Raw genomic sequence first — 14,145 nt, 5'->3', positions numbered from 1 at the left:
AGATCTCCAGACACGTGGTTTCCTCCAAGATGTCCTTAACATGCCCTGCAAAAACAGAAAACCTCCTACCAGTATCTTTGAGCAAGTCTTGTGCAGTATTTAGACTTCTTATTGGGCTTTTATTGAGTGTGACAACAGTTTCAGAACTAGTCATAACCGAAGCATTAAAAAAGTGTAATTGTCATGTCATTTTTTCCAATTCATTTCAAGTGGGGCTTTTTTTAAAGGTTCCTGTCCAATTTCATCAAATGTGGGATTATTTAATTTTTTTCTGTGAAGCTCAACTTTTTATTGTTTTTATCTATTCATATATCACCATATATGTTTTATTTATCATATCTTTTCTAATGATGATTTACATGAATACACTGCAGCTTAATAGATGGCAGCACAAATATCCATTCCTCACACCATTCAAACTGTCTCCAGAATGTATGTGTACTGTAGGCGGAGTCCAGGATGGTCCAATGATGTGTACAGGTGTAAATCCTATTCTGTGCCCATTTGTTGTTGTTTGAATCAAAAAGTCTCCAGCCTTTCTTCCTCCCACATTGAACTCTATATCATAGAGGGTGCAAATAACGTTGACTGGCATGCTTGTGAGGCCGACTACACTTTAAAGGGGAACTCCAAATGATTTTCATAATTTCACATCATGTAGTAGCCTTACATAAACTGATAGTGCCATGTATAGATGTGTGGAATTCATTGTGGTCCTTGAGCCGATAAACCAATACTCTTAAAAACCTCAAACAATTCTTTTTTTAATACAGTGAACAAGTATGATGATGTAGGAGACTCACATATATTCCAATGTTATACAAGTGTAATTCTATTGCAATACCGGTACCACTTGCCTATCAACTTCACCTGTGTAGAATTCATGCATGCTTTCGTCTTTTATTCTGCTTCCTTGAGCCCCCTTCTCATGCATTCTCATGGTGAAGCTGCCATATCATTGTGATCTGTTACAAATTTTGAAAACATTCTTATTCCTCATCCAAATCGCCATAAATTCTGAAACTCTGTACCCAATATAACCAATTTGTAGTTGTGCAAACACAAAAATCTGAATATCATCCGGCGTTCGCCTTTAAGGTTGCAAATAGGCTGTCTACCCCTCAAACCAGGTTGACTGGCATACCTATGAGGTTGACTACCCTTTAGAGTTCTTTCCCTCTTCTGTTTTTATGTCACACACCATCCGCTATCTTGTCTCGACGCAGTGCTTTCTGTTGGCACAGCTCGCTGCTGTGCTATTGGCTGCTGAGTAGAATATGCTGGTACCGTTCTTTAATAGTCGTTCCGTCTGGCTTTGTCACATCTGTCTGTGCTGCCTGAGATATAGATCTCCCCCATTAAAATCCGGACCTTCTTTTTGACGCGCATTGCTTATACTGGGTTGCAACTTGCTGGTAGCTTCACAGGCTTTAGACGTGAGAGCTGTCCTAAATTTTTGCTGTCATGACATTGTTATGTCTGAATTTAGCTTCGTTTAATTTTATGAAGGAAGAAGGAAAAAGATAGAGATTTGTCAGCAATCATATTCTTATTGAAACTGATAGACAAATTGCCTTAAACATCAACGTAAATACGCTCCAAATTAATCAGTGTTAAGTAGAAGCCATCTTGATAAAAGAAATCATGGGCATACATACTCGGGCAGGATTCAAACCTACGACCTCCCGATCGCCAGACAGGCAGGCAATTAGTCAATTAGTTGCGATATCAAAAACAATGCGACGCTAGAATTATCCATATATTCCTACCTTCCTGTAAAAGATTGATTAAAGGACAAGTTCACCTTCATATACATAAGGATTGAGAGAATGTAGCAATATTAGTAGAACACATCATTGAAAGTTTGAGGAAAATCGGACAATCCATTCAAAAGTTATGAATTTTTGAAGTTTTTGTGCAGTAACCGCTGGATGAGAAGACTACTGCAGTGTGTGAATAACTTAGATGTCACATGCGTACAACAATATAAGGAAAATATAAAGAGAATTTCACAAAATTTCATCTTATGAAAAAAGTTCACATTCCCCCGACTCGTTACCGACAAATGTTATGGGTAATATTATTCCCCCTGCCTCTAGAAAGAGCCAAGTCAAGTGCTCTTTTATTATGTGAAAAAAGTGAAAATATGTTGAATTTTCTTTATATTTTCTTTATACTGTTGTACGCATATGACTCACAAGCTGTAGTAGTCTCCTCATCCAGCGGTTCCAACACAAAAATTTTAAAAATTCATAACTTTTGCATCGATTGTCCAATTTTCCTCAAACTTTCACTGATGTGTTCTACTAACATTGTTGCATTCTCTCAATCCTTATGTTTATGAAGGTGAACTAGTCCTTTAATGGAGGGTCTCCAGTGCTACAAAGTCACCCAATTTTGCGGGAGTGTCTCTGAAAACTGAAATTCCTCTTTATATCCTTACAATCGAATATAATCCATGAATTCCTCCCTGATTTAGGTATCATGTTTTGCCCATAGATTGAAATGTATGAACACAGTGTAATACTCGAGTATCTCCCTAACCAATTTTTGGAATTGCTCACCCTCGTTTGTTTGTTTGTTTGTTTGTGTGTGTGTTGGCAGTCCTGGTCTCAGAGTGCTATGCTGCTTGTCAAAGTTATGAAGCCACCAATTATAATAGACTATTCCAGTGTTCCTCAGGACCATGAAATGGAAGGAAAAATTGGCATTGGTTTGTGTTTGTGTGCAGAGCCTATCTACCAACCATATTGATCCGTAATGATCAAGGAGGTACTGCCATACATTGCAGGCAAGCCTATTACCTCCTTGGTATGACCTGTGAAGATACAGAAATTATATAATTGTCCCCGCCGAACGAGTTCGAGCAGGGGACTATGAAACGGGCTCCGTACGTGTGTGTGTCTGTGTGTCCGTGTGTCCGTGTGTCCGTCTGTCCGTGCGTCCGTGTGTGATCAAAATGTTCAAAATGCTACTCCTTCGCCATTTCTAACCCGATTTTGATTCTGTTTGCTTTATATGATAGCACTACATGGGAGCTTTGAAACTTCTATACAGAATTTCAGTTGTGACCTTTGACCTTGACCTTTGACCTATATTGTACATTTTGCTTCAAAATGCTACTCCTTCGCCATTTCTAACCCGATTTTAATTCCGTTTGCTTTATATGATGGCACTAGGTGAGGGCTTCAAAACTTCTACACAGAATTTTGACCTTTGACTTCTTTGACCTTTGACCTTGATTTTTGACCTATATTGTACATTGCCTACAAAATGCTACTCCTTCGCCATTTCTAAACCAATTTCGATTCCGTTTGCTTTATGTGATGGCACTAGGTGAGGGCTTCAAAACTTCTACACAGAATTTTGACCTTTGACTTCTTTGACCTTTGACCTTGATTTTTGACCTATATTTTACATTTTGCTACAAAATGCTACTCCTTTGCCATTTGTTACCCAATTTCAATTCCGTTTGCTTTAAGTGATGGCACTAAGTGAGGGCTTCAAAATTTCACACAGAATTTTGACCTTTGACTTCTTTGACCTTTGACCTTGATTTTTGACCTGTATTGTACATTTTGCTACCAAATGCTACTCCTTCGCCATTTCTAACCCGATTTCAATTCCGTTTGCTTTATGTGATGGCACTAGGTGAGGGCTTCAAAACTTCTACACAGAATTTTGACCTTTGACTTCTTTGACCTTTGACCTTGATTTTTTTTACCTATATTGTACATTGGCTACAAAATGCTACTCCTTCGCCATTTCTAACCCGATTTCGATTCCGTTTGCTTTATGTGATGGCACTAGGTGAGGGCTTCAAAACTTCTACATAGAATTTTGACCCTTGACTTCTTTCACCTTTGACCTTGATCTTTTTACCTATATTGTACATTTTGCTACTAAATGCTACTTCCGGCGGGGACGTATTTTACGCACCGCGTAATTTCTACTTTTCCTTGTTTTTATGGTATTACATGGCAGTAGTGAGGTTGCCCTTCCCTAAACTTGGTCTTGGAGTTTACATCTAGAGATCCCCTTATACAAAATTTCTACATGGACTTGTGAATATGCTTCGTCATCATTGACAGAAGATGGAATTTTTTTTTTTTTTTTTTTTTTTTTTTGGGGGGGGGAAGGGGGTGGGGTCGAACGGGAAAATGCACAAAATAAAGCAAACAAATGGCATAAAAATGTTCCCCCCAAGAATGTGGAATCTATGAATGTTGACTTTTGGCGTGTGGGAATACAACATTGGTGTTGTTTGGAGTTTGAGTGCTATGAAACGTAGCAAGCGAGACAAAGTGCATAGAGGATTTGTGTGCTATAAGTAAACACCCTCACCGAAGGGTTAAAGAGCATGAGGGGGCAAACCAGGGCTGAAAGACTCTTTTAGGTGTCCTCATAATAAACTATGCGTGTATGCTGGTTCTCCAGTCATAAATCAACATATACACAGATTTTGGCTTGTGAGGGGTGCTACAGTATGTATCCCATCCCAGCCCTAGCATATCAGCCAGGCAGTAAATCAATATTAGTGGTGGATTTAGAGGGGTGGGTTTTTTGTCAACAGTGTGTATGTGTGTGTGTTTTAACTCTGTCCTATTCGATGCTCGCTCTGGTATGCTTTAATAGCTACAATTATAGAAATGCACAGTCGTAAACAAATTTCTGGAGGGCTCCCATCTGTTTGAATTTTGTCATCTAAATCATCTTTAAATGTCTGGATTCTTGTTTATCTGGTGGTTTGATCATTATTGGCGGCTGGAATTGTTTACCACTACTGATGCGTGTTGTTACAAAAGAAAAAAAGAGAGTAATAATAATGGCCATTTCCCAGTGGTGATTTTATAGAATCTATGCATAATGAATATTCTCTGTTTTTTAGAAGGCTACAGTTGGACATGCTCTGTTTATTATTGCACAGCATTTTTGTTGTTTGGAAGTAAGCTCATGAGGAATCTTGACAAAATCTATTAAACAGTATGAGCTTCCATGTCCATCTGGCTGGTTATGAAAGATGTGTAAAATTAAGCTAGTACAAGGAATGCCTTCTTGAAGAAATTAATTACAATTGTCCAGTGGCAATGAAGAAACATAACTAACTACTGTATTAAAGAATATAATATTGAAAGAAGGGAAAACATGTAAACATGGTTCCATGTTGATTCCATGCAAACAGTAGTTTAGGCCTTTTTACTTCGATATGGAAAATGCGTTTCAGTAAGGACTAGATTTGTTGAATTTAAAGGGACAGCCAGGTTAAGGAAGATTTTTGTTCATCTATTTTTGCTTTAAACACAAATGCCACTAAAATACTGTAAAACTAGAAATTTGGTAATGCACTTGAATTTTGTGAATTTTGCGAGAGCCAAAATTCACAAAATTTTATTTTATTATTTTTAGGCACTTTTTAGGCACACAGCAATACATTTTGCTACGTATCGTTTTATGTTTCCTTTGGTACATCGATTGCATCGAATGATGAATCTTTGAAGAGTGTCAATTTGGATAAGATTGCACAAATGTCCTTCTGTGCAGGTGGCACGATTTTTTATTAAATGGCAATATTTGTGATACATCTAAGTATGGGTGATATATCTGTCATTTATATACATTGTAGCAAAGCAAAGTCCTGGCCTGGTGGTACCCTATAAAGGACAAGTCCTTCATATGACAAAGAGCTTCTAAAGTTAGTCTGCCTTCATGGCATCTGTTTGTTTGTTTGTTTATTTGTTTGTTTTTTTTTCCTTCTTACGTTGAGGGATACCCTTCTTTCGTTGAAGGATACATCAGCTTTTCTTCTTTTTTTTAAAATGGAAATTGAAGTCAGGTATGAAGAGAAATCAGTGATACACATTAGTCTGTCACCAAATCTTCATCACATATTTGGTTCCTTCAAAACTATAAATTTGAATGTGGGACCATTTAACCCTCTGAATTCTCATGGGTAATGTCTTTGTCATAATCATACCAAACTTTATGCACACTTGACTTGTGGGTGCTCCGACATGAGAATGCCAGAAATCATTTCTGCCATTTGGAATGTTTCTGTCGGGTAGAATGGACATTATTTGTGGAGTAAATTAGTCAGCAGATTAGTGCTGGATTACTGGGTTAATGAGTAACCGTGGGCCGTCCTAGTGGTGCACCCATTGAGACTTTGTGCAAATATGTCTGTGCCCAACATGACTTTCTCCCTCAATCATAACCTTCTTTGAGCTCTGCCCACAGGCTGATCCCTATCAAGTGCTTATCACCAACAAAGATTTAAGATTTAATCTGTATTCATTCACATCTAGGAATAATATGATTTGTAAAGGCATGTCACATTTATGCAGTATTTAATGTGCAAAGCGGGGGGGGGGGGGGGGGGGGGGGTAGAATAGTTGGTGAAAGAATCACTGTGAGTTTTCTCCCCCCCCCCCTTTCATCTGCTTGATGTCCATTTTAACTCGTTGAGGGCAAGTCCCAAGTATACTCGGGAGAGTGTGTATGGGAAATGCATGCTGTAGCAAAATCATCCCGTCCTCAACGGGTTAAAATGGCCTCAGCGAGTTTCTGTGTCTTCATATGTTTGTGCAGTATGAATGCATTTCCTGTGGTTGATATATTTTGTGCGCAGACTCCGGTTTTGCCGTGTATCACTTTAAACCTTCTATTAAAGATCTCTTTATGTAGTCTATGAATGCCTCCTTGAATAGCAGCTTTAATGGCAGTTGGAATCCCATAGCAATACATGTAGCTATCTAGGATTAAGAATTTAGCACACATTGTTGCTGCGATCTTTGCAATCCTTTGCTCATCAGCAATTGAATGAATTTTTTGCTCAGGAAGAATTTCAATAGTGGACCTTGTGGCGTGTAAAAGTTATCTCATGCCAATGGTCAGTCCTACTAAGACCTCACTTTACTGAACAGATTATTCAGTTGGGTAATGATACTGTAAAGCTGTGTAAGCTTTAGCCAAAGAGAAAGAATAGTATTCAGCATTTCTGTTTTGATCTCACAACAATCAGTAGTTGGTCCTACACCTTTCATGGAAATATGCAGAAAGTAAAAGTACAATGTATGTGGCTGTCTCCCATCAGTCAATTAGTCATTGGAAAAGCTATGTCATCGTCTATCTGCACTGTTCTGCTCATACATGCCCCTCGTGGAATTTAAATCCACTAGAATATCTCTATGATGAACTCTCAAGTTGCTTGGGTAAATTTCAGCAGAATTTGCTCAGCTACCCACCTATATTTACCCACCAAGTACATCATAACACATATATCACCAATTGAATAAAAACACACCTAGTTAGTCATTTTCATAGGCAACATTGCCCTTATATGTGTATAACAAGAAGAGAGAAGGAAGAAAAAGAAAGAGAAGTCCTCGTTTCTTTTTGTATGTACTCTCTCTCTCTCTCTCTCTCTGTCTTTTTTTCTATCTCTATCTTGGCTTAATATAGTTGGGAAGTAAGTATTCCCGAGATGCATGGATGATGTCCCCTCAGCACTCTCTGTATTCCATTATACCCACTATATCCTGCATATCTTGGAGTCCAGTGTCTGAAGTGTAATTGAAATATGTATATACTGTATCTGTCAAGGCTGTAGGTGCCTTGTGGTTTCCACAATGAAACTAGAAACTGAGCATTACAGGAATTTGTTGAAACCAAAAGTCGGCTCCAAAAGTAGCACAGAGGAAGCTAAGGCTTGCTAGGCATGCCCAGTGACACCCCGAGTGTACAATGTAATCTCTAGCTCTCTCTATATAAATGTTTATTTTTCTATAGGTGTGTCTCTCTCAGTCCCATCTATCTCTTGTTGTTTTTCTATGTGTTTGTCTGTCTCTATCTCTCTCTCTCTCTGTCTCTTGGTGTCTCCATGTCTCTTTCAATGTATCTGTATTGTTTTTTTTTATAAGTTATTCAGTTGTTACCTCCGCCAAGGGGGGAGGTTATGTTTTCGTTACCATTGGTTTGTGTGTTCGTTAGTAAGTTAGTTAGTTTGTCCGTGTGCGAAATAACTCAAAACGTAGTTAACGGATTGGGATGAAACTTGCAGGAAAGGTTGAGAATGACACAAGTAACAAACGATTAACTTTTGGTGGTGATCTGAGAATTTTGGGGGAATTTATGAAGGATTTTTTATATTTTGGCAGGTAGGGTCAATGAACTTGGGAGTTCAGGCTGCATGTATTTGAGGTTTGCATGCGCGCACTAAAGTGCGTGCTCTAGTTTCTGCTGGGGTGAGGCGTGCCGTGCAGCTGAGGGTTTATGACGTAACAAAGGCTTCGATATTGGGAAATTGGGCGACTTTCAGCACACTATGAACACTTTCAGCATGCTATAAGTATACGTATGAGTGGAAATCACTGATATCTCTAGGAAGAACAAGATCAGTGATGGAAATGAGCTGCATGCTTGGTGGAGGTCTGTGCTCTTATCTCTAGTTTTCATTATTATTTTGTTTTGCACTATACAGGCACGGGGAATCATACACCTTCCACAACGTCCTAATGTGTGTTCATAATCTCATCGTGGGGCGGCTCTGGATAGAGCAGTACGGCACGCTGGAGATCATCAATCACAAACGGGACACAAGAGCACGCTCAACTTCAAGCCGGCGGGCTGGTTCGGCCGCGACCTGCACAAAATCGAGGGTCACATCACAGACAAGAGGTGAGTGCCAAATAAAGACAGGGACGAAAATTTTGGTTAAACAGCTACATTTATTACCTTGTTGTAAATCTATTAGATTCGACGTAATGAAAATGGACCCGTCATTCCATGCGACGTTCAGTGAACATGTAACCTACAATGACGCATTGCTTACTTAAAGGATGCCTTTGTGCCTAAATTTTTGGGCCTTAATGAGCATTTTGAAATGTGATTAGGGCAAAAAACGGTCAAGTCTCGACTCACTTTCGATTATAAGCGCCATTTCAAAATGTCAATTTGAAAAGCGCGAAAGTGTACTCTTTTTTTTTTTTCAAATCACAAATTTGGTATACTTGGGAAGCATAAATGCACATCACATTTACAATTGCCAGTTCTCTCTAATAAATGCAAATCAGGTTTGCTGAACAGCTCTTTACAATAGGGGTTTACAGTTTTTCAGCAGTGTGCAATGCATGTTCACGAAATCCACACTTTTCTCAAACTCCAAGTAATTGAGCATTTAAACTGTAATGTTTCCCTGTGAATGGCAATTCCATTGGCCTCTAACGTTCTCCCTGTCACAGGGGTAACAAGCTGTGCTACCTGTATGGAAAGTGGACGGAGTACATCTGTGCAGTGGAGACCGGCTTCCGGGAAGGGAAGAAGGAGGAGAAGAGGAGAAGAGGGAAAGTCCATGCATCAGAGAGGGTGAGTATTTCTCACCATGATGGGGCAGGATGGGGGGGGGGGGGGTGCAAGGGGTGCAAGGATAGAGAGAAGAGCAGGTACGAATATAGTATGTTGCAGCATGCACGCAGAGAGCAAAAATTATGCACCCGACTAGCTGTGTTTGATTTCTGTTGCTCTTTTAGTTTTGGTGGAATATCCTTTTATGATTTTGTATTTATGGTGCACATCACTTGCATTTGTGGCGTGCCATAAGCACTAAATATTGGACGTTGGTGTGTGAACGGTCAAACCAAATGCCGAATTCAAAACTGAGGAAATTGGGGTGAGTGTGTTGAATATGAGGCATTTCTACTTGAATGGACTAGCATTGATTTAAAGTGAAATGAATTGTGTGTATATTGGTTGAAATATCCATCTGCCCATTAAATTTACAAAGGGATTCTTGCAACAAATCCAGACTGTATGATAAGTCTCACCTTCTGTTCTTCAAACATTCTTACTACCCTGTTATCATGCCATATGTATCCCTCCTACAAATATTATAAGTTGAGATACGTTTCTGACTTCTCTTTCTAAAGCGCATCATTAAATATACTGATTTAATTGAACATGTGAGTGTTTAGACATCATTTGTGTAATGTTTGAAGACCCAACTTCCTTGGTTCCTGACACAGTAGGAGCCCTCTTGATATGTACCTTTGCAGTCACGAGGATTCACCCGTAATTTCCTCCGACGTTCTTCCCCACAGCAAAGTCCACCGACTTCACCCGGTGCCGACAGCCTCCCGCATGACGATCCGGACAATGATGCTCAGATTCTATGGCAGAACCTGCCACGACCTGCAGACTCATCGCAAGTGAGTTTTTTTTTTTTTCCTTTTTTTTCTTTTTTTAGTCAGATTTATGCACACTTGCTGTTTCTTCTATGGAAAATTAAAAATGAGATGAGACACCTTGTTTAATTATTCCATGTGTAATACTTGGTGAAATGTGCTTTCCTGAAAAGGAAGTACCGCAAAACCAGAAATTTCTTTGTGCTTGAAACTTGTGTTTCAAACTTTTGAGTCAAAATGCACGAAAGTAAAATTCACATGAAAGTCTTCTGTCTACACAATACATTGAATGCCAGTGGCGATTTGTGGAAGTCTCATGCCGTGAAAAAGGCCGGAGGCGCCAATTCGTGAAAACTCCATGCTGTGAATCTTTGTCGTGTTATAATATTAAGGCATTCTTGCTTAGCTGATTTGTAACAATAGGCCTACTTTTTTCTCATTCCCGTCTAAATGAAGCATGACTGTAGCGAAATAGGCAAGAAATTTCTATGCAAAAAAATATATTTCAAGAGCAAGCAAACCAAACACACACACACACAAAAAATCAGAATAAAAGATCATGAGGTCTCACACACTATTACCATATTTCATTCTCTTTTTCTCACGCCTCAAATCAACCATTGACCGTCCAGTACTACTCCTTCACATCCTTCGCCATGAAACTGAATGAACTGGACGAGAGTACAAAGACCAAACTGCCCTGCACAGACAGCAGACTGAGGCCGGACATCAGGCTACTGGAAAATGGGGATATCGGTGAGTTCAGTGTACCCCCAGTGGTCACTAGAGGCACCCGTCAAAATGAATTTAGCATCGGTTACTGCAAGTTTCTATTACGTATCCGTAGTATCCCCGATAAAAAACAGGTGTAAAATAAAAGTTGAGTGATTTACCAATTGCTTGGGGTATTAAATGCGCACAAGGTGTCATGTTTGTATCCAGTGTGGCCACTAGGGTAGCGAACATGAATCCATGGTACCTGCTGGTTAGTGTAGGGACCAACCATCATTTGTCAGGCAATGTAATTTGTCTGTCTCAAACATCAGTTGATTCCTCATAGCTTGAAGTGATGAATACCGGCTTTTGAGATACTGTAAAGTGAGTTATATTTTATGTAAAGTCTTAATGTAATAGTCATACCATTCCGTCTCTCTACCGACAACTTTCATTTTATTTTCCCCTCTCTTGTCATCATTATGTCCTGTGGGCTAGATTGACCTTTTCAATCTTAAAGCATAGGTTTGACAAAAGTTTGCTCCCCCCCCCCTTGCTAAAAAAAAAAAGAACAGTAAAGCTAGTCAGGTATTGTTTACTTTTATTGCCATACTATCATACTAAAAGACAAATGAATCTTAACCCATTAAAGAGTAGTCCCTAGTATACTCTGGCAGATGCCTATTGGAAACATGTTATAGCAAAATCAGCTTGTCCTCAGCGGGTTAAATTTGACATGTGATGTAGTGATTGTCTTAGCAAATTTGTTTGGGGAAGAAATGCTGTTTTGCAGGACATAAATCTCTGAAAAATCGGACCACTGCCTTTCCCCGCAAGAACTGCCCTGACATTTACGTCAGTTCTAGAATTGGTCAGACTGTGTACTGAGGTGGTGATAGGCAGCGGTAGATAAAAAATTGGAGAGAAAATGGAGAACGCGTGATAAGAGGGGAAGGGAGGGGAGAAGAAGGGAGTGATATCTCACATGACTGAAAAGGAGCCTCATGTACTCTGGGCTTTGCATGTTGTGAAATCTAGGTGTAGCCCAGTGACCATTGGCCACGGAAACTGGAGGGCAGATATCCGTAAAATAACAAGGGTCCACGGAAGCAACCCCTGTATGTCAGTGGGCAGCCAGTTCCAGTTATAACATCCATAACATTTCACCTCAATCGCTTGTTTTAGCTGTCGCAATGGCCAGCTGCCTTCGTCGTTTGTAGCTTTGATATGCTAGCAACTATCAGGGACTCTCTGCGAGCAAAAATAGAACCTTGACGTGGAATCGAATGTGCTTATCTCTTTTTGTTGCCACACTGAAATGTAAAAAAAAAAAGATTAAGCATTGTTCCTCTTTTGCTAAAGAAATGCAAGATGTATAGACAGTTTGGCAGAATATTTGGCAATACAAAGAGCAACAGTAACAGTATCAAGTGGGTTGTTTTTTGTCTTACTTTTTAATCCGAGACCTTGAGTGAATAGACAGATTCATGCTGTGTTGTGCTTTGTGAGATTAGATAAGGGAGACTAAAGGAATTGGAGGACTTTGGACTGGTCCGAAATGGCCTGAGCTGTGATGGAATGGGATCAGACTGGTACATTGTGAGGTCACGAGGTCACAAGATTACTCTGTTTATCCGGCCAGAGTCCATATAAGCCATCTACATCAATTTGCTGTTACCACGGCAGCAGCTAGACACCGGCTTGTACAGCATCGTTTTTGCATTCTTGCAGTGGCGATTACAAGTGACCCTTGGTTGCAAATAGCGCAGATTCATTGTGCACATGTGAGCGAGCTGCCATGCGTGCCCTGTGGGTACGATGACTGTTTGCAGCATTCTGTAATAAGCAATGATATTGCAAGCATAATGATTTTGCAAATCGGGACTGCTCAGACAATTTTGCGAGAGGTGGAATTTGCTAGAGGGAACCACAGCGGTGGCATGCGAAACTGGTATTATTCTTTTTCAAGAAGAAAAGAATACAAATTTTACCACATTCTATCTGAAATACAGGAGGCAATACCTTGGCATGCCATAGATCTAGCAAATTTCAGTAAACTAAGTAAAATTCATGATAGTAAGACCAATTGAAAATATAAGCGGTAGCATTGCACACTGGGTAACTGTTGATTACCATCCATTTGGCAGTATCATTATTATCATTGCTATTGTTGTTTTAGATTTAGGTACAAAGTACTGACTCCAGTGCCAAGTTTTTCAGACATCTTTTCTCAATAGGTGAACTCTTCTGTGTATGGTAGATACACAGAAGTCATGACTTTTGTTAGCAGTCATGATAAGCGTGCCAGGCCCTCCTTCCCCTCCCCCCCCCCCCCCAAAAAAAAAGAAAAAAAAAAAAGAAGAGAGGAATAAATGAGGAAAATAAATGTTTGATCAGCATGCTGTGTGTGCGCTCTAGTGTTTACCGAATGCTTTTGAAGTTAGTGTTTGGATATGTGACTTGATCAAACACTGAATTGAAGATATGGATTCTTTGTCTTTCAGGGTCTATCTCTGGTGCAGCAGAGAACTTAATTTACCTTCTTTTATTGTTGTTTTTTTCCTTCGTGTTGTTGAATTAATGTAGTCATTTTGAAATGGGCAGAATCAGTTGACATAATATGTAAAGATATCCAAAAACAAACATCTTTAAAAATTATTTCTCATTATGTGACAAGTGCAGTTTCACTTTTTCTCTGTTTTGATGATGACTTAAGAAACTTTGAAAATGGCATTTATTTGTTTCTGCATTCATACTCTTCAAATGTTTTCGCATGTTTTCTTTCATCTCTAATGATTTCTTCTACTTCTTCTTGTTTGAATCTCCTCCGGGCAGACGGTGCATCCTCTGAAAAGCATCGACTGGAGGAAAACCAGCGCGCCCGCCGAAAGCTGCGCAACAAGAACAAGGAGACGTGGATGCCGCTTTGGTTCCGCGCCGACGTCAACAGCCTGACGGGGGAGAGCGACTGGGTCTACCGCGGCAACTACTGGGACCAGAACTACTCCATGTGTCCCGAAATATTTTGATGAAGGGTTTCCACGCCCTGTTGTTTGGGTAAAAGGGGAAGGGGAGGGTGGGTGGATGGTACCAATTTAGGTCATCTCCTACAGAAGAGTCAACAGGCATAAATCAGGAAATTAGCTCCGTGTGATCGTGTGAGAGTAAAACCAAATCTTAACATGTGCCATACGCCAAACACTCTTCGCTTCTCTTCTTCGTCTGCGAGCTGTTGCCACGTCACTATGGCAACACG

The 14,145-nt window shown here is 39.8% G+C and overlaps 1 protein-coding gene across 1 annotated transcript in view; it reads left to right on the top strand.

Moving 5' to 3' along the window:
- The window catches only part of LOC139736353 (oxysterol-binding protein-related protein 1-like), a 105,638-nt gene extending 91,701 nt beyond the window's left edge, over positions 1-13,937 (top strand). Inside the window, 6 exon segments of the mRNA XM_071647109.1 lie at positions 8,477-8,580; positions 8,583-8,673; positions 9,237-9,360; positions 10,092-10,199; positions 10,808-10,931; positions 13,725-13,937. Coding sequence (XP_071503210.1) covers positions 8,477-8,580; positions 8,583-8,673; positions 9,237-9,360; positions 10,092-10,199; positions 10,808-10,931; positions 13,725-13,918 — 745 coding nt within the window. The 3' untranslated portion in view covers positions 13,919-13,937.
- The last annotated feature ends 208 nt before the right edge of the window (positions 13,938-14,145 follow it).

This window comes from Diadema antillarum, unplaced genomic scaffold (assembly GCF_040938485.1).
Source record: "Diadema antillarum isolate AM-2024a unplaced genomic scaffold, OU_Dant_1.0 seq00000637_RagTag, whole genome shotgun sequence".
Taxonomy (NCBI): Eukaryota; Metazoa; Echinodermata; class Echinoidea; order Diadematoida; family Diadematidae; genus Diadema; species Diadema antillarum.
The sequence above is the reverse complement of the archived record's forward strand: the minus strand, read 5'-3'. Positions and strand labels throughout refer to the sequence as shown.